At 37.3% G+C, this 27,336-nt stretch overlaps 1 protein-coding gene across 6 annotated transcripts; it reads left to right on the top strand.

Moving 5' to 3' along the window:
• Window positions 1–993: 993 nt before the first annotated feature.
• Window positions 994–27,048, top strand: zc2hc1a (zinc finger, C2HC-type containing 1A). 6 transcript variants are annotated; one of them, XM_044023624.1, is made up of 11 exons: window positions 994–1,073; window positions 1,824–1,891; window positions 2,486–2,602; window positions 3,251–3,277; window positions 4,244–4,385; window positions 5,063–5,202; window positions 8,527–8,632; window positions 8,911–8,986; window positions 9,720–9,821; window positions 10,223–10,326; window positions 25,877–27,048. In XM_044023624.1, exons 1-11 carry the CDS (start codon window positions 1,055–1,057, stop codon window positions 25,960–25,962), a joined length of 987 nt encoding a protein of 328 aa, XP_043879559.1. In that variant the 5' UTR covers window positions 994–1,054; the 3' UTR covers window positions 25,963–27,048. The 6 variants fall into 6 exon arrangements, with proteins under 6 accessions (XP_043879559.1, XP_043879598.1, XP_043879578.1 ...); XM_044023663.1 differs by lacking the exon at window positions 25,877–27,048 and adding an exon at window positions 16,428–16,502; XM_044023643.1 differs by lacking the exon at window positions 25,877–27,048 and adding an exon at window positions 16,012–16,083.
• Window positions 27,049–27,336: the final 288 nt, after the last annotated feature.

Consider the following 27,336-nt stretch of genomic DNA (forward strand, 5'->3'; position numbering starts at 1 on the left):
GTGTGTGTATGTGAGAGAGAGAGAGCAAGAGAGAGAACAGCTGTGGTCAGAACAGTGATCTGATTGTGATGAGTGCACAGAGGCCAGCATCAGTATTCAGTGTCACATTGACTGTGGTCTTGTTACATCTGGCTGTGAATTAGTCTATTCAGCTGACACACATGTGCTCAATATGCCAAACTGGGAAGTCTGAGTGCTTGTTGAGCCAACAAAAGGGGGGAAATGTCCCAACTTGATATTCAGAGGTCAGTGGGAAGTGAAAGCTGTAGGCTATATTATTCTTCAGATTTTACTTAAGAAGAATCAAATGCAGCGATAAAATATTTTTGTTGGCAACCTCTTGATGACTTCACTGAAAATAAGGAAGGGTTACAACTGATATCTTATTCATTGAAAATGGTGAGATGCTTTAAGGCCATATTTGGGAATATTATACTGGGAACATGAGAACAGAGGTTGCCTCCCAGGCCCCACCTGCTGTTCAAAGTGCACACTGCATTAACTGAAACTGTGGTGCTGTTTATTATCAGCCAATCAAATGCACTAATGTTAGGACATGAAGCGACATTTGACTAGCCAGTTGCTATTGGTTGCCAAAGATGAGCAGCGTCAAGATAGATCAACGTCAACACTCGCCTTTCTGCACACTTTGTCTTTGCTCTAGAACGGAATAATAACACACAATTACCGACGACAATAGGAATAATAGGAAGTTATTTAATATGTGATATCAAAAACAACCGGGAAATAAAAGTTATAAACGCTGACTTGCTATTTGTTTACCCTTTAATTAACTTCCTGTACGGAACTGTCTGCATTTAAGGAAACACAATTAAATGATACCAGCTAATGAAGACATTTCATGCAAGGTGTGAAAGTGTTACGTTACAACATACAGTAATTGTAAGATATAGATAGCTTTTATTTCATGTATTTGTGACCAGTAAGTTGTGTTTGAACGAAACCGGAAGTGTATATTAGTGAGTCATCTTGCTTCCTCTTTTCGCCTGCAGTCACAACGGCCGCAGCATCAAACAGGCAAGGGGTTAACGTGATGATGGATGGACTGGAAGGTGAGAGGAACCGCTTTGTTGACGTAATTACAGCTCTTCTATGGTAATGTTCTGTGTAATTGCCCCTTCATTTTATTTTAGTTGACTCAATAATGCTCTCGGTCTCTGGTTTTGGTGGCAAAACCTCTGCTTTTGTTGACGCTTTAGCCCCTGTTATGCTAGGTAGCGTCCGGGCCAAACATGAACCTATGGTGACGGCCGTCTCTCTCTGGGTGTGATCCCCACAGTTGCCACCGTAGTTATCCAATGTTAGCATTATGCTACCAAATCATGCTTAAAAAAAATGAAAGCAGTGCATTAGAAATTTGTTTGTTTTGTCAAGCAGTAAAATACACTTAGACTGACGTCACTAATAATTAATGGCCACAAATGTACGTTTTAATTGTTCGAATGAACTATAAATCAAGGCATTAATGTGACACTGCTGACACATGTTGACACAGTTTGTCAACATGTAGAACAGCAATGACCAAACATGTTTGTTGGTTTGCTTCACACACATATATAAACATAACCCTGACCCAATTATTATTTTAATTATTTACTAGTTATGTTATTTTTACACTGTTTTGATCTTGCAAAGTTATATTAGACTGTTCACATGCAGGAGAAAAGAAGGAAACTGTCCAAACACATTGGCCAAAAATATCAGCATCACATCAGTATAGCTTGGCATTGGCCTTACAAATCAGTTGACCTATATTTAAATGTAGTAATCTCTTGACTTACTTGTTTTCCTTTATTTTGCAGATGATGAAGCTCCCCCGGAGCTGGTTCAGTGCAACACCTGCAAAAGATGTTTCTTCCCTAAAGTCCTGGTAAAAAAACATACATATACATGTATCTATCCTTTCATCATGTCTGCGATGCAGAGATTTCAGATGAAAGTCATAACTGTTAAACTTAAGTGTTGCATTACCTTTCACCTTTCCCTTACCTTAACCCCCTAAAGTTACCCCTCTGTGGTTGCTGTGGTAACCATGTTTTCCACAGTGATTATCAGCTGACAAGATGTGAGGGAGGTTGTTGATGTGTGCTGTATAGTCTGGAGTCTATAACTGAGGAAAACAGGAAAAACAAATGCCATATTATTTCATTTCATCACTTCAAAGGTCAATTCTAACATTGGGTTTGATGCACTAAGAAAATTATTTATTTAATCTTATCTTACTATTATTTAAACATAAAAGTATAAGAGTCTGAATGAGAGTATTTGTTGACTGTTGTAATTAAAAACTTTGATGAAGATTATTATTATGATGCTAGTGCTAGGAAAAAAGCATTCATGCATGGTGCATTATTTTTGTAGACTTACCTGTGAAGGTATATGACTGTGTTTACAATAACAGTCAAAGACATGTACTGTATGTTTTATTGCATGTAGTCTGCAACACTTTTTTCTTTCCTTACAGGCAAAACACACTAAAATCTGCCAAAAGACAACGACCAAAAGGAGGAAAGTTTTTGACTCCAGTAGACAGAGAGCTGAGGGCACAGACATCCCTACACTGAAACCTATCAAACCAAAGGTAATGCTTTACCCAAGGATGGAGGTGGACATATTACACAAAACATCTAAGAGAGTAAAATTTGATTATTAGTTTAAGACAAACTTACACATATAAAAAATCTTAATTGATTAAAGCCAAATTTCACATTGTTCTAGACTTTTAATTAAACTGTTGTGAAATGATCTGCTCATGGTCAGGTTCTAGTTGGTATTGACAGTGCTAGTTTTCACAAGTCAGGAGAATCTCAAGTACTTTTTTTTCTTTTCCATACAGGGTCTCATGAGACGCAATATATTATTTGCCTCTCACATGCATGCAATCAATTTTCATATACTTCTATTTTCTCTCTCACATATTGTACATACTGTATACTCTTCTTTTTTACATATGCAGTGGGGTCCAAGCATTTCAGACAGCTCTGAATATCCCCAATATATTCATAGAAATATGTCAATAATCAAAGTTTAATGAATCAAGGTATTTTAAAATGTATAATGAAGAACTATCTAATATTCCCTGTTTCGAGGTTATCAATCATACCAAAGAGAAGCAAATGCGGCAGCATTCTTTGTATTTTCTTTTGTCTTTGCTGATCCATTCAGGACATTCAGCAATTTGTATTGGCAGATGAATCTTAAATGTAAACCACTTTCAATTGTATTTCAGTCACAAAGTTCATCTGCTACTGTGAAAGTAAGTTGATTTATCTTTTCATTTCTATTTGTCTTTTCTTTCTGTTTATACAATGTGGAGCACCACAGTTAACCAGCTGCAGCCCAGGAACATTTCACTCACTTTTTCTGACATTACTTTCAAACAATGGCTTGAATGAGCTTGAGTATTTAAACTCATACTGGTGGTTGTTAAAAGGAAAAATGAATTTCCCACCTGCACCTGTCAACACAAAACAGTCAAATGGAATGTCCTTTTCTTTTTTGGCTTCACGACTACCTTTTAAATCTGTCAAAGATTCAAATTACACTTGAATGACTCGGGGCTCTTTATTGCTTTACCTCTGCCAAAGGTAAAGTCTCAAAATTAAATTAATGTCAACCTGGAGCTATAACTCATCTATATCACTTCTTCTTAGATCAAGGCAGTGAAAGGCACTCTGCCTTGTTTGTGCCCACTTTGAAGTCTGTTGCTTGTCAGTTGTTGTGATGTTACCAAAGAAAAAATATCCTCCTGTTGTCACTATCTTGAGGGATGAGGAGTAAATGGGGCACAACTGGAAACAATTATTGCAAATTCTCTCAGTGTTTGTTAGACAAACATGCTTAATGTAATTGACTGTAACCTGATAGGAGGAAGTACAAAGTCACTTTGTTCTTGTGTTACCACTGAAGCAGTTCAGAGGACACCAAGTGAACAACCTCTGTCAGAAATTGTCAGCTTATATAACTGCCACCGTGGATGCAAGGATACAGGTTTTTGTTTTTATGGAGTTTTTTACATGTTCATTACTCATCCAAGTCATCAAGTCTGGCTAAAGCAATAATTTCAGCATCATGGTGGCTCAGTAACTTTTTCCTACTTTGTTAATCATGGGAACAAGTAAAGGAGAATATTGAATCGTATTATCTTTAGTCATGATGACACAAGCCATGGTATCACATGAAAAAGACGGTTAAAGCATCCGGTCTGTGTTGCTTCCGTCAGGCAGAGCCACCCAAGAAGCCTTCCAACTGGCGCAAGAAACATGATGACTTCATTGCAACCATCCGAGCTGCCAAGACACTCACTCAGGTCATTAAGGACGGGGGACCTTTACCTCCACCTCCTCCTCCTACGTATGACCCAGGTAAGAGAAACATGTAACTATGTAACAGACATAATGTTACATTATTTGTATGCTGAAAACAGGCTCTGTCAAGCAAAACTATCAGACCTGATTAGGATAGTGTTTGTGTGTATATAATGGCAGCACAGGGGCAGATGACGTCATGGTCTCTATTCTGATTTTCTCACTGTCCACAAGGGGGTGCTGCGGGGTTCTGTATTAGGCCCTCTTTTATTTATCAGTTATATTTATGACCTTTGTCTGAACGTGTCATGTGTTAATTTGCATTTTTATGGTGACTACAATTATTTACGTCTGTGGATCGACCCTTGTTCAGGGCATTGAATCACTGCAGAAAACCTTTGTAGCAGTCCAGTAAATGTTGCCAGGCGACACAAGGTCTAAACACCACCATGCAGAGAAACAAGTGAGAGTTGGGTTGATCAAGCTTTGTGAACTCATTTAACCCTTTGGTTGATAGGAATGTAATGTATATTTTTTTAAATTTAAAAGTTACACAACAGTTGAAACCGAAATTAGTACAAAATAGCTCATGAGCCGGGCTATATAACTAGAAAGTTTATATGTCAGTAAAGAAGAAGTAAGCTGGTAATTATCAGAATTCGGATTGGATTTATGTGTTTGCAGGGTGTTTTTACTTTAGTGTATTATTTACTCACCACCTGTGCTGTTTTCAGACTATGTTCAGTGCCCTTTCTGTCAGCGGAGGTTTAATGAGAGTGCAGCTGATAGACACATCAAGTTCTGCCAGGAGCAGGCCGCCCGTATGACCAATAAGAAGTTAGGAGAGACCAAGAAGGCCCCCAGTCGCACACAGGTACACACACACTCACAACGTGTAGAGCACACAAACAAACAATGTTTTGTGATGAAAGACATTTCCCACTATAAATCTGGTTTAATGCACAATGTATTAAGCCAGATTTACATGCATGTACATGGGCTGCTTTACTTACAGCTCTATGATTGTTAAAAAAAAATCATGTGTTTTATTTAGGGATGCACCGATATGACTATTTCTGCCTATACCGAAATCCAATATTAATATTGCTGCTATGGCCGATAACCGATATCTACCGATATCAATATATGTTTTAAAAAAAAGTTTCTGAGATGATAAAAGTTTGTACAGAATGAAAATCACACAAGCTGAATTTTTGAATGTCTTCCTTTATTTTCAAAACATGTTTTACCTCCAAATAACAAGGTCACATAAGACACAAGTAACCAACTACAAGTAAAGGTTTTTAGAAACCTTTACCACTAGTAGCAAGTGTGTAACTAAATGAAAGTACAGTTTAACTCCCTCAACTCACTAAACTCCTGTGAGAAAGTTTGGACCATAAATTACAAACATATACAAATACCCTGCCAAAGTTACTGTAACCGAGATAAGGGCGTCTATACTGGGTACGTAAATAAAGTCAACAACCCTTCCTCCCGGCAACAACAACCGCGCCACTTCCCTTCACAATAAAACTACACAACAAATATGAGAAACAATACCTGACAAGCTCTACTAAGAGCTGCCATAATAAATAATAATAATAATAATATTATAATAATAATAAAATACTTTATCAAACTTGCCAGTATTCATGGCAACCTGGGGGGTATTCCATCAAGCAGGCTAAAGGCAAAGCCAAGCTTAAATGGCCAAGTCTGGCTAATATGAGTGAGAGTTTGGTTCCATCAAAGAGGCTGAGATTAGCCCCAACTCAATAACCATGGAAACTATGACTCTGGCTAAGCCTCAACCATGGCTAAGCCATAACTGTGGCTCAGGTTTCCGTTCCATCAATCTGAGCCTCAACCCTGTTCCACCAAGGTGGCTAATGTGAATGCCAGCCAAGTAACCATGGTAACTTATGCTGCCGGGCAAACCTGGTCTGTAGCAGGCTAAAAGTGAAGCTTAGCACCATCTATGATCAAAGAATGGCCAATAGACAGAAACAGAGACACACACAACTGTCATGGAATGATAAAATAATATGTAAAACATAAACTATATAATAAAATGTATTAAAGAAATTATTTATACTAATAATTATATATTATATATTATATAATATTAAGTACATTAAAGAACATTATCACCAAAATAAAATATAATAAAAAACAAGACACAAATAAATACAAAATTAAACTAATTAGCAAAAAAATATAATAAAAGGAAATCTAAAGAGATCATCATTCTTTTAGATGTAACAAGGGTTAGGGCCTCCGATTGATAGGAGATAGATGATTGATTTGCTGTCACTTGCATTCACTTACTGTAATAGGGTCCTCGTCTCCATTGAATTGCTTGATTTGCTAAAATGATTCTAGATAAATAATAACTTTTTTACAATCAATAGATCTGTCATATGAATGATAGAATGATATCCAACCTTGCATTTCTTCATGTAATAATCTACCATCAATTGTATGATAAATGTGATGAGTCATGTAAAATACTTTGATTAAATGTTATTATTATTTAAAAAATGTAAATGTAGGATTTAAAGTGCTTCAAAGTGATTCAGTGCTTTACATAAAATAAGATGAAAATACAACATATAGCATCTGGGACAAAATACAGCATGTAAAAATGACAGGCTTAATTGAAAATGATATCAATTCTATACAATTGGCCATGCAGGAAATAAATGAAAGCTATCCCATCGATTTGCATAACATTCAGTTGATAAATGTAATGAATATCACGTTCTAACATTACTACTAGGGCTGCCAAATGATCAAATATGGATCATTTCACATAAATTGCAGTGAAACAATAATGCTATTTTAATTATGTTCATATGAATGTTACTTATTAGTGCTGTTTTTTTTGTTCTTTGGGGATTTTCCTTTTAATTTTAGGGCTTTGGTTGCATTAATTCCACATAATTGATTAGTTTAAAACAAAAACCATCAAGAAATCAATTGGTAGATTATTGTCTACATATATTTTGTCCCTTTGATGGAGGATTTATAACATGATAATGCTGAAATACTTCATTTTCTTTGTCACTTACGCATTCAGCCTGTCGGCAATATTCTGCCACGCCACATGCCTCGCTTTATTCATTGCCGCGGTATTGCCCTTCTTTCGGATTACGTGGCTATACTCTTCATAAACCTCCATGAGGAGGGTTTGCTCCACTGCGGAGAACATTTCTGCCCGTTCTTTCCCCTTGCTTTTTGGCATTTTTGAAAGTTTCCGCGCTCGACTAGAATGGGCTTTTTATTTTCCCTGTGGGCGTGCACAAGTTGAGGCTTAACAGGTGAGACTTGACTAAGCGTCAAGTGGAGCCAGCTGATTTCACTTGATGGAACGGCTTGGAGCTAGATTGGGAGATGGCGCTTACTCAAGCTTCAAGCTTACACCTAAGTCTGGCAATTCTTAGCTACGTTGATGGAATACCCCCCAGATATTTATTCAATTGCAAAACATCGGAAAAGTAGCGCCGACTTGGCAGGTTGCTGCGGGGTTCAATATGCGCTATTAACCGTCGGAACCCTCGGCTGGTCGTCAAGAGCAATCATTTCCATTTCCAATGTCTTCCTTTGGTCGAGTCCCAGCTGCGCTGCTTTCTTTTTGTCTGCCGCCTAATGTTACTAGCGTTAGCTTCCTGCCGTTGTTTGTGTACTTCAGGGTGGCGGTTTTTCAAATGACATAATCAAATTTGTGGTATTGAATGACTTGACGCGGAACCCTCCTCGCATTACCTCGACTTTGCAAGTGTTGCATAATGCTTTTCGCGTATCTTCTATTGACACCCTGAAAAATCGCCCACACCGCTGACGTTCTCTCTCCTCAACACACACACACACATCTTGTGCTGCGCTTGCGCCACTGACGCTGTCATATGCCCAAACAAATGCCGCATGGCCTCCCCTTCCCGACACACATACACAAACAGCAATTAGACGGGTATAAACATCGGTTTTTAAAATCGGCGCAGTTTTACTCATTGAACCGATACCGATATGTTAAAATATGACGAACATCGGCCGATAACAATATTAATGCTGATATATCGTGCATCCCTAGTTTTATTCAAGTCTCTCCATGGATTGTGCCTGTATTATTGCTTTGTATTTTATACTTGCTATATTTGTTTTTATTGAGGTTTTCCTTCTTCTTCTTCGTCTTCAGTTCAAACCTTCAGCTCCTGTGAAGAAGACCAGTTCTCCTGCTGTGTCAACCATCCCGTCACCCTCCTCTCGTTTACCACAGCGATCAGGTCCTGGACAGTCCACTGGTGAGAAACCACTGCTGTGTCATTCTCATGCATCTCACCGAGTAGTGTTTTCACACCACCCTATTTCGTTTTTATATTCTGTTTTTAGCATGACACAGTTATAACTGCCCATGAAAGATAGCCTCTTGGTGAACTATGGCTCTGTTTTTTCTTTTTTTGTTTAATAATATTAATTGGAAAATCAAGTTTCTGTTTGGCCAGGTGAAGTGGACTACCATGATGTTGTCATGTATTATCATGTATCTTTCCAAAGTGTCTCACCCCCTCTCTTGCTCTAGGAATCCCCTCTAGTAAAGTCCCCTCTGCAGGTTCAGTGAGGAGTAATCTCTCTGGTCTCACAAGCCCTCCATCAGGGTCAGTACACAAACATGCACGCATACACGCACACACACACACACACACACACACACACAAACTTTACCCCTTACCCTAACCTTAACCATCACAACAATGTGCCTAACCATGTCCCTTAAAATAAGTCTGAACACCCATTTCAGGGTTAAGACCTGGTTAAGGGGTTTTAAATACAAGTATACACACGCACACACTGCTAGCCCCAAACCATAAGATAATGTGATGAATTGTTAGTTCAGTTTATTGTTCCTTTATTTACAGGCTACATTACAACCTACATTATTTTGCTTTATGTCTTTGATTTCCGAGAACCCAGCTGTTAAGGGAGTGTGCCTGATAAACAAGTTGAATTGATAAAGAACATGCCATGACAGGATCTTCAATCATAATAACTCAATGGCAATATGATTACTTTGTAGATTAGATTGTCTAATGCGAACTTTCTCATGATGATGCCTTCCTGTGATTAAAGGAAGTTGAATATCTTTACATCCCTGGAGCTCAATATGGCAAAAATATTACATTTACAATCTACCTTTATATTATAACCTTTTGCTGTGGATCTATTTGTGCCTATTATTGAATAAAATTGTTGATAAAACAATATTATCAATATTTTTAATGGGCTGATACCAGTCAGAAGTCACTAACAGCTTATATTGTGACTTGCTATAATCAGAGGGTCTTGTATTTTAAACTTTCTCTTTTGTCTTCTCTCTGATTCTTCTGATAGTGTTGGAACAAAGACACGTGCTGTGAGCTCTAGCTATGGCTCTGTGAGGAACACTCACTCTGGACTAGGACTCAAGAAGAGAGTAGACCCCAACATATCTAGGTGAGCTAATTCACTCGGCCATTTGCTTGACAGAAAGTCAAATGAGACACTGTCTGACTAAGCTTCCCTGACCTCTTGTGGATTGTTGTTGTATTGCATACAACTCACTAATCTGGCCCCATCCTGTAGACATACAAGGACGCTTATAGACTTGAATGTTATTTTAATTATCAGCTTGTTTTTCAGGTTTTTTTTTACTATGCATATTCTGGCATAATGGTGTCTTACACAAAATAACCTTTACAGCATGCAGTTATAAATGTAAGTCACAGAAGTCCAGGATGTAATTTCCACACACAACACTTTTTATGTACACAACATTTTTAGCATCGACTAACATGATTGAAAGTACCAGCCCTTTTAAGATATTCATATCAACTCTCCTTTGTGAAATTTCTCAGGAATGAAGTGGATGGCCGGGATGAAGTCGATAACGGTGGAATGAAGAGCAAGTTCTGTCACTCGTGTGGGACCAAGTACCCTGTTGAATCTGCCAAATTCTGCTGTGAGTGTGGAGTCAGGAGGATGTGTATTTGATGGTTTTCAGGAGTAGAAGGTAGAGGGAAATTAGAATATGGCAGCACTCAAGGTCACATCAGATAGTCTCAGCAAACCTCATTTATACCCCATGTTTTCAAACTTTTGTTTCACAGCAGTGAAGTGGCCGGCGACTTTGTTTTCCTTTCTTATCACTGTACACATTGAGCTGAGGATTAGGACTGGTACGTTATCTCATATTTCTCACATGGTCCTGCTGAAGAGTGTAAATTCTGCCCTTTTACATCGGAGAGGTATAATAACTTCACTTTCATGATATAGGGAACTAATATGACAGAAACAGGGGCAACTCTGGTAAAGTTTATCAGCTATATTCTTATTTTTTTTCTTCTGCTGGCTGCTGTTCCAAATGCATCAGAAATTGCTGTGAAAGTAGAAGTTCATGGAGGATTGATAATTCGAATTGACGGTGGCCTGTAGAGTCAATCCCGACGAGTCGAGCTCGGTGGGTTGGAAAATGTTGGAAAAACAAGAAAGTTAAAGACAGAAAAGAGTTGGATAAATCATTAGAGGTGTGTGTTACTGCTCCTGTATGTGAATCCCCAGTCAACCATAATTCAAAACACATTCCTTAATCCCACCTGCATCTGCTTTCTCACAGACAATGTTTTGTCATTGAAGTGCAATATGATTGACTACTGAAGAAAACAACATGTTTACGTAAAAGGAAGCGTTTGAGGAATCTTTGGAGATATCGCCCTGATTTAACAGGGAATTGTCCTCTTTTAATGCTACTATCATAGGCCTGGTGTTTCTCGACAAATGTAGCATTTACTCCATCACCTTTACCGCCCCTCTCATTTTATGAAATTAGTTGTTTTTTTTCTTATTCCCTTTAGATTTCACCCAAATGTATAATGGCTGCATCTTTTTATTCATGTTCTTTAGCATTCAAATTAGTTTTATTTCACTTTTTACAACACCTCAGTGGACTGAGAATTATTCCAAGTTTTCTTCTTGAGAGGCTTTCTCTTGAGTCAGTATTGAGTGCATTAAAGTATGTAGGATCAACAGTATGGTAACACTACAGTCATTTTAACTGCTTGATAAAACCATTAACATTATTTATCACCCCCACACAGTTCATTTACAGGTGGGACAGTATGAAAGGTCTTTTAATCGTGAACAGATGTCTTTCAGAATGAGAGTTTTGTTCCAAGTTCCAAAAATAAAATTACTGCAATACGTAGCACATGACACAACATGACAGGAAATATTTGAACTGACCGGACAGGTATGTTTTCCTGTACTCGTGATTACACATTCTCACTTACAGTTGTGCACTTAATGCCATGTATATTCACCATCAATAAACTTTGATGAGGAAAGCTTTGTCGGAGTTGTGGGTGTCCTTTTGAAGAGAAAAGAAGCAGGAAAGATGGTGCTGTAAAAATATGCATGATAGTTTTTTTAAGGTGTGAGGCTTCATGAACAGAAATGTTAAACAATTCTGCCCTTGCCATCAAAGGAGACCTCATAGAACAGCCTTAACATTTGTGATTTGGTTTGGAGATTCAGTAATGTTGGGGAATTTCCCCCACTTTTCCAGCGTCATTTATATTTTTACCCGGAAGAGTAACTGTTTCAATGATGTGGCTGATCTGTGTGGTGGTATCTGTGTGTGTGTGTGTGTGTGTGTGTGTGTCAAACACCAATATTAGTCTTTACAGTCTTTGACCTTTGATTTCTGCTGAATTGTCTGTGTCCCTGGAGGAAAATCTGAAATACTGTTCTACTGTATGTACCAGGGTATGTGGTCGGAGTGGAGCTGAGGAATTTTGACCGCAGTGCGTAGGAAATTAAACAAATTTTATACATATGAGGGTGATGAGAGTGCAATTGATCTTCTTGGGAATAAATCTTGACTGTATTTCGATAATGGTATAACTTAGAGAGCAGAATATTTTCTAAGGTGGTACTTGGTGTAAAATGTTTGAGACACACTGCTATGTGATCAATTAACATGAGTTCCCATTCATTAGTGTCCAGAAATAAGCAAGTAAACTTACTATTTGAATAATGTCGATCATTTAGGATGATGAGCCTTTGCGTTGTTTCACATATAAATATATTTGGAATACATAGTCCATCGATTATATAAAATATTAGTTGCTCATTTTAAAGATATAAGCTGTAATATAATGCTTTGTGTATGGTCTCTGAGGCTGCATGCTTACATTTTACATGTACGTTTGACAGACAACTGACATATTTGAAAAATAACATATACATACATAAACTAAAAATATGTGGCAGTTAAACCTGTATGCCCCCTTATATATTGCATATACAGTATGTGTATATATATATATATATATATATATACATATATACATATATATATAGATATATAGATATGTGTGTGTATATATATATATATATAAATTAAGCAGATGCTATTCATCAAAGAACTTACTGAACGCGATAGTCAGGCTGAGCCGTGAGCTGAAACCACCTCACTGTGGCAGAATATGCCTTTAAGATATCAAATCGCTCTCCCATGATTAATCAACACATCTGAAAGCGACAGCAAACTCCCATTACACGCACACACACACACAAAAAATGCATGACTAGTCATGCTATCCAAAATGAAAGCAAAACTGTTGAGTACCTCAGTATTCCCTTAGTCATGGTTCAGCAGTCACTACTTAGTGCAAGTAAATGTAGCATATTCTTTTACAATGTTGAGAAAAAACAACTTTGTAGCTGCAATTTTTTGGTACACTTATGAACCGAATAACAATTTTGTGCTGAGCATCATGCGCCTCTTGTGGACTCAGTCAGCTGACTTCTGCACACAGTATGTGGGAAGGGCTTAGATATTTTCTTTTCCAGTTGGCTTAATAGCCTTTGTTCCTGTGTAGCTTGGAAATACATCCAAAGAGTCAGTAGTCATTCAACACCCACAGCAGCTGCAGGAAAGATATACTAGTGCCTGACAGGATTGCTTAAATGAAGTGGAAACATCCTCTCGTATAATCCATTGATGTAGCGTACAGAAGAGCTGCCGGTTGTGTTTTCTTTGCTACACAGCGCGCCGGGGCTCAGATGTCTGTTAATATGGCGTTAAGTATCTCGTAGCACTGAGTCACAGTTGACAGGAGTACTTTGGCTTTGCAAAGTTTTTTAATCTCCTTGTTCTTGTTGTGCTGGTTCCTCCTCCGTCTTCTCGCTGGTCTTGACGTCAAGCTGGGTTCTTTAGTCTAGTTGGTGGAATCACAGTCACAATGTCATAATTAGTGCAGATCATCAGTAAATAAACATTTTATTTTTATAACTACTACTGTCATACGTAATGGTTTAACAAGTCCTGCTGTTAGTGTGATAATACCATTATGCTTTGCTGATTGTGAGGTGTTGGCCTTACAAATAATCAATGCATATGTCTTCCCTATCAAAGTGAAGGTAAGGTGAGGATGTCTGTCTAAGATTAATCAAAATCTGGCAACCATTTTGTTTTAGATACATACTTTTTGATAGGACTTGTTTCATGGAACATGTATTGGCAGAAATGTAATGTTCTACCCATAATGGTGTTTGTATAAGTGTATACTGGCTTTAAAAAAATGTTTTTTGTCTTTTTGTCTTAGAATAAGTCTGTTAGGTGCAAGGGCCTTGCTTTACGGAGGCCCGCCATGTTTCCACAGCAGCACTGGAAGCTTAGAATTCAAACAGCAAAGAAAAACAGCTCCGCTCACATAAACCAATGAAGGAGAAGGAGGTATTTGGTCACTGTAGTTTTCTTGACACATTTGGGAAAGGGCAATCTCACCATTACTCATTCATATGCACTGGACCTTTAAAGCTAAAAATGAGAGTGAGAATATTTGATTTTGTATATGTAAGGCTGTACAAATGAAATACAGATGCTCACTGAAACCTATACCAACTGCTTTTATTTGTGCTGCATCATCGGATGCACTTCTAAGTTCTTCTTGAAGTCACACAGGTATCTGAATTCATGGCATTCTTGTGGGACATGAATAGACAAATGAAAAATGTTGTTTCCACTTGAGCAACCAAACACACTTAAGTTCTTATGTATTCTACACTGGCTTTGTTCTCTGGCTTTAAAGTAACAAGCTTATGAAACAAGTAGGCTCATATTTGGATACAGTCACACATCCAGCTATGTAAGCATCAAGTAATAAGTGAGTCACTCACTATGTGGCAAAAAGAAACATTTCAGCCTGCCAACATTCTATTCTTTGTGTGAGAATACAGCATATTTGCCAAGTCACAAACTCAAAGACTTGGCTTTGTCAAGCTTACGACCTTGTGTTTGCTCCTTTCATTAGAGATGTTCGACTACACAAACTATAATTCAGATTATGATAGTTATACTTACCGATTTCTCAGGACAAGGGCATCGTATTGAATATTGGACAGTTACTGCCAGTCTGTCTGTGTGGGAAAGCCTTAGGTTCTTCATTTTGCAGGCTAGGATGTGCAAGGTGTTCTCAATATTCTGTCGGGGCAGAAGTAGAGAATGTGAGTCTCTTGAAAACAATTCAGCAATGCAGAGTTCAACCACAGTGATCAGAGAACTTGAAACCCATATTCAGTAGCACAGTTTTTGGCCTCGGGTAGTGCACAGCTGTCCAAAGGTTGACGGACAATCGCAGTGATTATAACGCAGTATAAATGACCTCGGTAGCAATACAACAAACATTGTACTGTACATCCATTATAATGTTCGTGTTCCGAACAAACACACTTTGAGATCTAACACCTATCATTTCTTTGAACCTTGAGTTCTGAAAGCATAAAGAAGTTTAAAAGTAAAATGTATTTTATTTATTTATTTATTTATTATACTTACTGGTATTCACTAATAAGAAAATTGTTATTGTGATAATGTTTTGGGCACTATTAACAGGGAGGCTTCCGGTTTCTTTTTCCAGTTTTTGTTTCAGCGTCTCCTTTAGGGGCCACCACTGCATATAATGCTGCTGCTTTCTGTAAATTTAAATAAAATTAGTTTGTTAAAATTGCCACTATACTTATCTCTCTGCTTCTGCAGTTGTAGAAATTAAGACACTTACTTAATTCAGAGGTGTATATAGCAGATACATGTCAAAAGCAGGGACAGGGATTTCCTTGAATAAGTTATGAATGTGGACATTAAAGCTGCATATACTAGGAAATTAGTTATTTAATTTGTGCAGCATTTGTATATTAGCACTGATGAATATTCCGCACACTGTTCTATTTCTTTGAACAGTTTTCCATTACCTGGTTCCAAACATAAAGGAGCATATAGATATGTCAATAAAACTACAAAAAATAATAATAATCATAATAATTCACCGTGATGTTAGGCGTGCAGCTTCGTAGCTTGTGTTTCAGCGCCGGGCAAGATGAGCTGGGCATCAAGGCTGTGATTTTCTCTCTCTTGAATAAATGAGAATGTGACAATGATCAATGTTAATAACACAAGTGAGGGTTTTGTGGAGCAGGACCAGAGCAAGTTGTCTAGAGAACCACGTGATACCAATATACACTCAACCTGAAAGACTTGTTGTATCTTCTTGGAAACTGTGCTCATACAGGAAATTGTTAAAAAAAAATACATGTGCAGGATTGAGAATTTTCCTTAAGAAGCCTGAATATTCTTCATGTTTTTCAGTGGCTCACCAAGATCTCCAAGCAAGTTTTAGATAAAATGTCATTGTCACTTAACAATGAGCAAACCTGTTAACAAGCTTGTCACCTTGTTTTTATTGCGACCAACTTCACCTTTCATAACTGGGCAATTAAATCTGGCTGTATGGTGAATTACTTTATACAAAGTTGCAGCTGCTTTTTGCTCACTCTACGTTTTTTTTACACGCTATTCTAACTTGTCTGTTTCTCATCACAAGCTATTATGACTGTCCCCACGGGTTCAGGTGTTATTATACACCATCAATCTACTCCGTACGTTTTACACCCTTCATGAGGCTGAACAAACAGAATCAGCGTCTTACTGTGTTGTTGAGATCGGTTTGCACGATTGCCATGTAATCGTTTCTTATTTCTTCATGAGGCCTTTTGCTGCCACAGGACAGAGTTGGAGGTAGAAGAAGAAGAGCGAGGAGACTGATGCAAAGAAGAGGCTGAGGGATTGTGAGAGAGGGAGACAGAGAGGTCAGTCACCTGATCCAAAATGTTTGCGCACAAAACATCGACACATTCATATTTTAAAGGAAAAATGCTCCTCAAAAATGTAAATATTCCGTTATTTGCAATGCAGCCTTGTTGCTGTGCCCTCCAGCCCAAATTATCTCACTCTTATGTTGTTGTTTTATTATTATTGTTATCATTATTATTATTACTGTGATCTCAAATGTCCATAAGTCACATTATACTTAATTTCAAAAACCACAGAACCACACCTTACTGACAATGTAATTATGTTTATTTCAAAAAGCAGAAAAAAATTACATCAGAATGTCTTCATGCTTAACAATGTAAAGTTAGGAACGTGGTAGTTAAAAGTTGGTCCCCATACGAAAAGTTTCAGAAACACATAGACGGCGACAAGTATCAGTATCAGTTCCTTGTCTGAGCCACACAATGTCAATCACTGTTGCCAAATCTCTAAAATATCGATTATGTGATACATCATCGTCCTTCCTCGTTCAATGCGATGATAAATATCGATATTTTAATTAACAAATTACAAATTCACTCGCCGGGTGTCGCTACTACATGTCTCCTCATGGCGGCGCTGCTCAAATGAATGAGGGAAACTTGGGGCGGAAGTTACCAGGCTGAAGAGGGGGGAGTTTACCAAGGGATAACGGGGGAGAAAGGTACGTTGAGAGGCCCCATCTAGGTTCAATATATAGACTTTATGCACTATGTCCTCTATGTTGTGAATAAACAGAGAAATCCTTCACTTTTAATTTTTCACATTAACGTTTAACAGATATCGTGATGTATCGCTTGCAGTATATTGATTATGACAGAATTGTCGTATCGTGATATTATTGGTATCGTGGACCATGTATCATATTGTATCATTTCATTGAGGTACCCTGTGATTCCCACCACTAATAGATCGCAAGTTTATTGTCACAGGAGGCAAAGGCAACAGAAGAATTCACATTTAACAAGCTAAATTCAGAGTTTTATTTTCAAAATGAACCACATGAACAAGTTTCTTTGTTTTTTCTTTATTAATAGATTAATGTTGCATCCTGCATAAGTTTATATTGTGAACTATTTATTGTTTCTTGCCAAAACAAACACTTTAAAAAAATAATTTAAAAAAACCTATGTGAAATATCATAAATATTGTTATTTAGATATCTTTTTCTCAAAAATATTGACTATTTGTCCCTTGTCTGGCCCCGTACCATTTTAATTGTACTCTAATTGCACATTGTATTGTTTGTGCTTTTGTTTTTCCTTGTTTGATTTAACCTATCTATCTATCTATACATATATATATATATGTATATGTATATATATATATATATATATATATATATATATATATATATTGATTTTGGCAGTCTTTTTCTAATTGATTAAATCCTTATTTAAATATTAAAATACCCATACCTGTTTTTTTTAGAATCCACACTCAATCCGCACAAAAAGGCAATTCTGTACAATTGTGACAACTTATTCTTCCCCTCCATTCACCCCATGCCAAATACTGACTGCGGTCAACTGAACAAGCAACCTGTCACTGAAGGTGGAAAATTAAAGCAGCCCAACCTGTGTCTACACTTCTTGTAAAGTCACAGTCGTTTCCCGTAAATCCTGGAATTATTTCAGTTTCCTTCTGAGGTGGCAGATGGGAAGTTATTCACACGGAATTCCCCTGTTTGGAAAAGCCATTAAAAGCACAAGTCGGAGTAAATCAGCGCCAGTCCCTCGGCGGAGAGGGCAGCGTGACGGATGGTTGTGTAATCGGCTCCCGGTAAGTTTGTAAAAGGCTTCACTGTTACTCTGCTATTCTTATACCGTACGTGACACACATTATGTCACACTCGAGCTTCACTTCGGCTTCAGTCGGGAGGCTTTAACCTCACTTTTATTCAGTGCGTCACCATTTCAGGCCACTTGAGTTAATGCAGTAGTGTCAATGTTGTCTTTGTACTCACCATTGGTCATTCTTCATTCATGTTCTCCGTGGGCTACAGGTGGACACGGACACTCACGTGGCTCTCGCTGCGTTCGCCTTCACCACTCATTGCTCCTCACTGAGAAATAAGCTCAGTCCTTCCAACTCCACGGGCCTGGCACCTCTTCTTTTTTCTTTTTTCACACAGTCCTTTCCCGTGCACGTCCTGCGCAACTCGGTCCTCGCACACCGCAGCATGTGATTTTACTTCCGTCCTCACAAGCAGAGGTTTCACTTTACTCTCGAATTAACGCGTTAAACGGTGAAAATTCGCTTCCATGCTGTGATGCAAAGTGCGTTTTTTTTTTTAACAAATTACGCACCGCTGCTCATTCAGGTGCAGGACACAGGCCGAGTGTTAGGAATCATTCATTCATTCACCAGTTGCTCTATATCAGCATAACACTGAAACGCTGCTGGGAAAAAACCTCGCTATTTAATCCAAAAACAGCACTGCTGCCAGGTTTGCTATCTTCCAGATGTTAATGTTCGTCAGTCCAGTCCACACCCAGTGCTTTTGTGGTGGTTTCAGGTGCTCACCTCTCTAATCCTGCCCTTATTGGACAGTTTTGATATAAACAGATCAATGTTTTCCCCCTCAATCCACCCACTTTGTGTTTGGTAAACTCTTTCCAAAGCATCACAGTCAATGGGTCATATCCCACTTATGTTCATGCCTGCGGTCCCATTCACACTAAAGTGAGGGTCTGCATCAGTCTAGCGTTCCACTTGTACATACCGGAGCTCATATTCAATTGCAATCGTTGGATTTTTTTGGCCTGGAGTTTACACTCTTTTGTACTTCCTTGCGCTGACTTGTACATGTGCACACACCAGCAGCAAACGTCCTCACATAGCCTCAAGCAATATACAGTTACCAATTTCTTCATTGTTTTGAGAAAAAAAGTATGTCCTGCACCGACTCAAACTGGAGCTGTGCTCACATTCACATTATGTGGATGACAGAATTTATGTCACAAGCGAATTAGTTGGTGTTGTGTCATCATACGATAATCTGCCATTTAAAACGGGATACTGAACTCAACATTCTCTTGTCATGGAGACAGAATTCTTGCCGTTAATTGCAGTCTTTGCCTTCATCCACGTGACACCATTATATTAGTCCCCTATAGGGTGATGGTGTCATTCATTTAGTGATGAGATAATAAGATCAAGTCCAATCGGTCCAATACTGGTCAGATTCACTTGATCAGACATCTGAAAAAGCTAATGTGAAATCCAAAAACCCTAAATATTATTTAAATACTAAACTAAAAAGCTATACTAAAAAGCAGCATCAGCATATGAGAGCAGCATTACACTGTTATTTAGATTAGAGCAGTATCAGTGCGATAATTGGATCAGATATTGGGGGAAAAAAGAAGACCGTGAAATCCTAAATATCACTATAAACACTTCACTGAGTACAGGTCGTAAAATGTAAACAAAAGCAGCAACAGTGTTTAAACTGGATCGTATCACAGTATATGCTGTTTTTGTTGTTTGGGAGCAAAATTAAACAATCACACTTTAGACATGAATAATAGAACAATAAAATTGTGTTTTAGAAATGACTGGTTATGGTTAAAGGTGGTTGCTAACAGCTTATTGGTAGATATTGATTGATAACCCCAAGAATATACACTGCCCAAATGGCCTTACAAGACATCATTATTTAGACATACAGTACAGACCAGCAAGTCAGACTAGAACATAAATCACAATACATACATTACAGACAATTGTTTTGGAATGTTTTATTTTCAATTTTCCATTTTAACATTATTGTCTAGACATACACAGCACAGAAAACACACAAACATGGCACCAGGTCCCACCCACAAACTAAAAGAGACTAAACTCAAAAGGAGTAGGTAATACTCAAGAAATAATAATTAATCCTGGCTTATCCCGCCAACCAATGATGTATCAAACCATTAACACTTTTATGCAAAATCTGACAAAGGTGTTGGTAAAGTATCAACATAAGTATGGCTGCCAGATCTTCAGAATTGTGTCATATTCATTTCTTTAGATTGCACGTGATCTTTTCCAAGTGGGATGCAGCTGTTAATTTCCCAAAGCCATCTCTTATATTACAGACAATCTTGAACAAATAAACCATCCTGGTGTTTTTTCCAGGCTTTAGAAACAAAGGTAAATATATTGTAAATTAACTTAACTATTAAAAATAGCTTCAGTCCCTTTTAGTTGATGGCGAATTGTGTGATTTACTCCAAATTAAAATCTTCTTATTTACCCTGTTTTCTGGCATTTTAAGCTGATTGCACAATCGTATCATTTCATATGTATGTCTTATTGACCCGGGAATCTAACCCATGTCGCCCTGAGTGGCCAGAATAGGACCACATTTATGTGCACTTACTTTTAAAAACAGCCTACAGCTCTATTCTGTGTAGAATCTGCTATGTAACACTCTCTATATCCTCAGATACCTGAAGCATAATTTAATATGTGGGAGACACATGCATCATAGAGCTGTGAGTAGGTGGAATAAGCAATATCTTTACATACTATGAGAACCTAAAGCTGTCTTCCTTCCTGAATCTGAAAATGGTTCAGTCTTATAATTTTTCTTTCAATATTACACTCACTTTTACCATCATAATATGAAGTTTAAGTTGAAAAATTGTCTATTTTAGCTTAAAAACACCCAGCTTATTTTCCTTCCTACTCTGCACCCTGAATCTCTGTTATTATCGATTATGTAAGAACCAGAATCCAGTCCAGCATGGTCCAGGGTTAGGGCAGGGGTGTCAAACTTCAGTTCAGGGTGCACATACAGCACAATTTGACCTCAAGTGGGCTGGACCAGTAAATTTCTTGCAATCTAACCTATAAACAACTCAACATTTTGTCTTTTTGGTTTATTTTTAATGAAGTATCTTTTTGCCTTACAGTGTACAATGCTTTGGCTTATTTTCATTCCTACTTTGCACCCTGAATCTCTGTTATTATCTATTATGTAAGAACCAGAATCCTGTCCAGCATGGTCCAGGGTTAGGGCAGGGGTGTCAAACTTCAGTTCAGGGGGCACATACAGCACAATTTGATCTCAAGTGGGCTGGACCAGTAAATTTCTTGCAATCTAACCTATAAACAACTCAACATTTTGTCTTTTTGGTTTATTTTTAATGAAGTATCTTTTTGCCTTACAGTGTACAATGCTTTGGCTTATTTTCATTCCTACTTTGCACCCTGAATCTCTGTTATTATCTATTATGTAAGAACCAGAATCCTGTCCAGCATGGTCCAGGGTTAGGGCAGGGGTGTCAAACTTCAGTTCAGGGGGCACATACAGCACAATTTGATCTCAAGTGGGCTGGACCAGTAAATTTCTTGCAATCTAACCTATAAACAACTCAACATTTTGTCTTTTTGGTTTATTTTTAATGAAGTATCTTTTTGCCTTACAATATACAATGCTTTGAGACAATGTATGTCGTGATTTGCACTATACAAATACATTGAATTGAATCTTTTCACAAATTTAATTATGAAAAATTTCAACAATATAATGCCTAAGTTTACAGGTATCAGGAACTGAAAAACATAGTATTTGAATTTTTTTTAATTTTAACAATTCATCCTGTGGGCCACAGGTTCTGGACTACGAGCCGCATGTTTGACACCCCTGGGTTAGGGCCAGGAGATGTTCACTCCTCATTAAATGTCTAATGTTAATATTTAAGTGTTCTTTAGTACTGTAAGCTATAACAAGCACTGTTTCATAAATCTGAAATTAATATATGATGTACTATTGATGTGCCAGTGCTTGCAGTAGTAAAGTGTGGGTACAAGTGTGTTTCTACTGCAGACACATTTTTAAACATGCAGGTTGTCACGACCAGTCCTGGAGTGAATAAAATGACCCCTGATTTTCAGGGATATTCCGGGTAATTGACCACCAACCAGTTCCAGGTACTTAAAGTGTCAGTTATTGTTTAATTTTTCATTTTATGCCTCTTTTTCCCGTTCAGCTGGGACCAACTTCAGACATTTTAGGACTTTAAAATATCCACTTACACTTATAATACATGAGATGCACAAACTGTATCTTTAAGGCAAATAATTTAATTCAATCTTTAGGTTTACAAGCTAGATAAGTGAAATTGTCTTTATAGTTTTTGGACGTGTCCTTTCAAACTATAAGAACACTGTTGTCTGCCAATGACGGTCTATACCAATGCTCATAAAAAAGACAATGCCAATGAAAGACAAACTAAAGCAATAAATGTAGCATTAAATGGCCTGTAAACAGTCTTTATGACAAAGGGGTTGGGCTCTGATGGTGGCCAACTGGAATCATTAATGTTTAGCGGCAGATGCGAGCAGCAAAAAGTCATTATTTTTTTATATAGTTCAAAATGTACTGGACTAGTGAATGCGAGGGTTGCTATAGAATCTATTACATTGTGACTTATTCAGAAGAACTTGCATTTAACTTTACTTAGCTGTTAAAATCTCTCAGTGGCCAAATGCATGATGGTTGATCATAGAGTGGATTTAAATTATATGTCATTTAATATACATTATACAACTTTTTGACTGTTAACACAACAGCTGTCAGTGACCTGTTCACCTCCTGCTTGTCACTCATTGTCCTACACTTGAGGCTCGCAGGACGGCTGGAGCCATTGGGCCACATGTGGACCCACAACCATTCAGTCCTATGGTCAATTTAAAGTGTCCATTTAACTATTAACTACTGCTACTATGAACTACTCCCATCGGTCCTTGAATTACTTGCAAGTTTGGGTCACTAAAGGTGGTTGAATTTTGTGCAACAAAGAAATTAAAAAAAACAACCTTACACCGAGCGTATCACCGGTGACACGTTTGACTGTACACTGTTCCTCTCTCTCTGCAGCTGACTTGAGATTCCATGCACTTGGGGAATATGATTTCCTAACCTCTGGCTCACCAAAGAATATGACTAAGACTGACTTGCTCAAGATCCAGAGGACAAACCAGTAAAAGTGGACACAAGTTGCCCTTCCATCTTAAGCTGTTGTCGTCCTTGAATTTGAGGGATTCCCACCGGGATTCGAACCGGTGACCTCTTTTCTGTCAAGTAAACAGCGAAGCATCTTGTATCTCTTGTAAAGTAGGCGTGTAGTTTTGCATCACAGAAAGTGTTGACAAAGCTTAGACACACACTGTAGTGTCATCAGGAGAGCAGCAGGCAGATGTTGTTAGGTGAATGCTTTGTTTGGCAGAAGGGCAGAAAATGCTTCCTACAGCAACAATAGATGTGGAATGAAAACAATATAGTGCATAGAATTTGTGTACTGGACTGAGTTGGTATCATCTCATCTTAGTGGAGGAGTGTTATGTGAGTCTGCACTAATTAAAGACATCCATCAGCTTATGACAGTGGTTTCAGGAAACATGACCGGGGTTACCATGACAACGACAGTCAAACACAAGCCATGTTGTGATTCACTTAAAAACTATGTGCAGGGTGCACAATTTGAACGTGTCACTTTTCATAAGAAGTCTTTGATGTTCAGACATTCAGCACTGACAATGAGTCATGTGCCATGTTGTTGTGGCCACCATGGTGCTTTCTCCTCGGTTTTTTTTTTTTTAATTTCTTAATACATCACAAATGCTTACATAAGGGCTGGGGAAACACAGTGCTGAACAAATGTAAGTGCACTTATAGGTCTACAGAATTTACAATTCATAGTAATCACATTCTAACATTTTAAGTTAGTACAACTTTTTGTAGGTAATTGAAGAAAGGAATCAAACTTATCACAGTGTAAAATGATATGTCATTACAATTTATGTACAAGTCAGCGGAGGTTAAGATTTAAAATAACTGTAATGTAAAATTATTTGTCTGTATAGTTTTAATGAAGTGAGCACAAATTATGATTAAAAGTTATTGGAATGAAGAATTGTAAATCCATATCTTATCTATCTTAAGTTATATGAACAATTTAGAACCGTAAGTTGAACAAACTCAACGGCATGACCTAGAATATTTAGTTTGATTGCTTAACAATTTAAAAAATGTTCAAGTTTGTTGCCTTACAATTTTGAGTTCAACCAACTTTAATGTCTTCTTTTTTAACAGTGCACCCAATGCCACAGGTGCCCTAAATTAACAGTATTGGTAATTATAAAAAACATTTTATGTTTCTGGAATGGTTAAAACACCAGTATGTAGAAGCTCTTTAACCAAAAATGATATTTTTAATGCTAAGATATAATAATATATTTTTGAAATAATTTTCAGATGTACAACAAAGCAGACAAAAAAGTAAAGCACATTATTATTTCTTGATTACGATGTGAAATTATAGTTATTTACTTGCGTTTCTGAAGAGAAAAATGCCACACTTTTAATTCATTTCTGACTTCTCAGTAGAAGCCCAGTGAACCGGCTCAAATTTGGGTATAAAAATTTGAATTCAGTTTTTAGTTTTTCAAAGATTTCTAAAATGTTTTTTTTCCTCATTTTTATGACAGGTGGCAAAAGAAATTTGTATATGGCGATTTACCTTCAGTATGTAAAGATATGTTCATATATTGTACAAACACACTTTGAGGTACAACATATTAAAATACTTAGAATGCTATTTATTTATTGTTTTCTTTTCTTACTTTTATTCAAACAAAAGCAAGCACCTGCTTTTCCTCAGATGTGTTCTCTCTCTGTTGAACCACTTAAAGGTTTCTTAAATGTTCGCTCAAGAGCAAAGATCTGTCTTCTATCATCTGTCATTATAATAATTATCTTTATAACAATAATAATAAATAATAACCCTTCAAAACAGATTTACAATGTGCTTCACAAGAAAAACAAGCAGTAAACGAGTAAAGCGGTAGAAATCAAAATGTGGAAATATAAAATGTAACAAAAAATGAATTAATACTGTTAAAAATGTGTCATATTTTATTCAATTACGGAGTTTTAACAAGATTTAAAAGATGAATAAACCTGTATAATGAATTTAAGTATCCCTTAATACACTGGTGTGGTGCCCTGATTTTGATTAAAGTTAGGGAGGAACTTTCCAATCACAAGCCTCAGTGGTATTTAGCACAGTGAGATGTCGTGGAGGTGTTTAACATGGAGCATTTCAGTCAACATCTCATTACCTTCATAACAGCTGTATGTGTTGTGCCATTAAATGATTGCACAAGTGTTAAAGACCTGTTTCAGCTCATTTATATACAAAACATGCGCTGACCAGAGAAAATATTAGCATATAAAGTTTAAGCAGATGTAGAAACTGGTCTTAAATCATTTACAGCTTGAACATTTCCTTTGAGAGTCGTTGCGTGTGTCAAAATCATTTTGTACATTACTTTAACATTGCTTTTGTTTCTGTCTCGTTAGGCAACAGGAAGTGTGGACCGTGTGGGAGAGACGGCACCATCGGTCACTCAGTAGCAACCCTTATAACAGCAGGTACAACACGATAGGAACTTTATTTTATTTTTAGGTTAACATTCATTTTAAGATGACCCCCAAACCTTTGAGTAATTATTACATATTATTACATTGCGTTTATTACCATTGTCTTATTATTGTCTTTAATAAAGGTTGATTAATTATTGCCAATTTTGGGTGTGTCTCCTCCTTTTTGTTAACCTGCCAAGTATTCATAACGCACACTTTATTTTTATTTAATGTATAATAAGACTATGTCATTTATATTTAACAGCTGACATCATCACAAGGTCTGTAAATTTGATTATTATTGTATGTGACATCCACATTATTTTGTAGTTTCTCACATGTTCCTGATTTACTGACACAAAACTGTGGCCACTAATTGCCAACATACAACACAAATAGTCAAATTGATGGCCTAATAAACAATAAGCATGACACAGAGACATCTGTCCACTTGTATGTGTGTGTTGAAAATGTGTTGCGCACACACACCCAGATACTGTATGCAGCTTTTCACAGTGACAGAGAGCGATGAGGGTGTGACATCCCGGAATAACTTGTTGCTTCATATTGTTGAGTGAAAAATACATTTCCTGAGACCATTTCCCGTAAACTGTATTGCAACACATTTTATGAATGGGGAGATTTTTGATAAGTGCTCACAGTGAAGATAACATGACATTAGCTGGATAATTTCCAGCTTAAAATATTTTTTTTTGTTAGTTCATTCGTAGTTAGGTTTCATTGCCCCACATCACTACACAAATTCAGAAGAATTCAAAACAGAAGAGAGCAAAGGTGGCCAGATTCCAAAACATGTTGGAAAGTCTGACTCTGAAACAGTGGTTGTGTTTTATAACCGCAGATTTACAGCCATGTTCCAGTTGAAGATGGTCAGCAAACATCACCTGTGCTCTCTTGTGATTTAAATGCACAAGTTGAATGCACGATGACAACCTTAAATAAATCAATAGCTCAGCACAGATTAGTGTGAACAAGTCTGGAGACGTGTTCTCTTTTTGATGTCCACAGCTGCTATTTGACCTTTTTTTAGATTATATAACACTGTTGCTCTCTGTTACATTGTGCAAATAAAATACATTTTTGTTCAATATTGAGTGTTTTTGTATTTGAGAGTGACCAGTCTCTATTTTTCCACATGGTTGGAAGTAAAATTATGATGTAAACACACTGGACAAAACAGCGTTGTACACCAACCAACCAGGGGGTGGCTTTACCACACTTTCACCTCACAATTTATATAGAAATCCACCGCAAAACGGCTGAAAGTGAAACTTGTTTTTCATTCTTTCCAGTCTCAGATTTTCCAGAGTCAGGCAGTGACGTTTTAGGTTATTCAACGACAAACCTCATCCCCACACGATTTGTATGTTTACAAG

This window comes from Solea senegalensis, linkage group LG1 (assembly GCF_019176455.1).
Source record: "Solea senegalensis isolate Sse05_10M linkage group LG1, IFAPA_SoseM_1, whole genome shotgun sequence".
Classification (NCBI taxonomy): Eukaryota; Metazoa; Chordata; class Actinopteri; order Pleuronectiformes; family Soleidae; genus Solea; species Solea senegalensis.

What these genes read in the sequence shown, in the direction of transcription:
- zc2hc1a (XM_044023624.1), top strand. An exon ending in TGAAACCTATCAAACCAAAG is followed by an intron (nt 2,603 to 3,250) that starts GTAATGCTTTAC and finishes ATTGTATTTCAG; the next exon opens with TCACAAAGTTCATCTGCTAC. An exon ending in GTTCATCTGCTACTGTGAAA is followed by an intron (nt 3,278 to 4,243) that starts GTAAGTTGATTT and finishes TGCTTCCGTCAG; the next exon opens with GCAGAGCCACCCAAGAAGCC.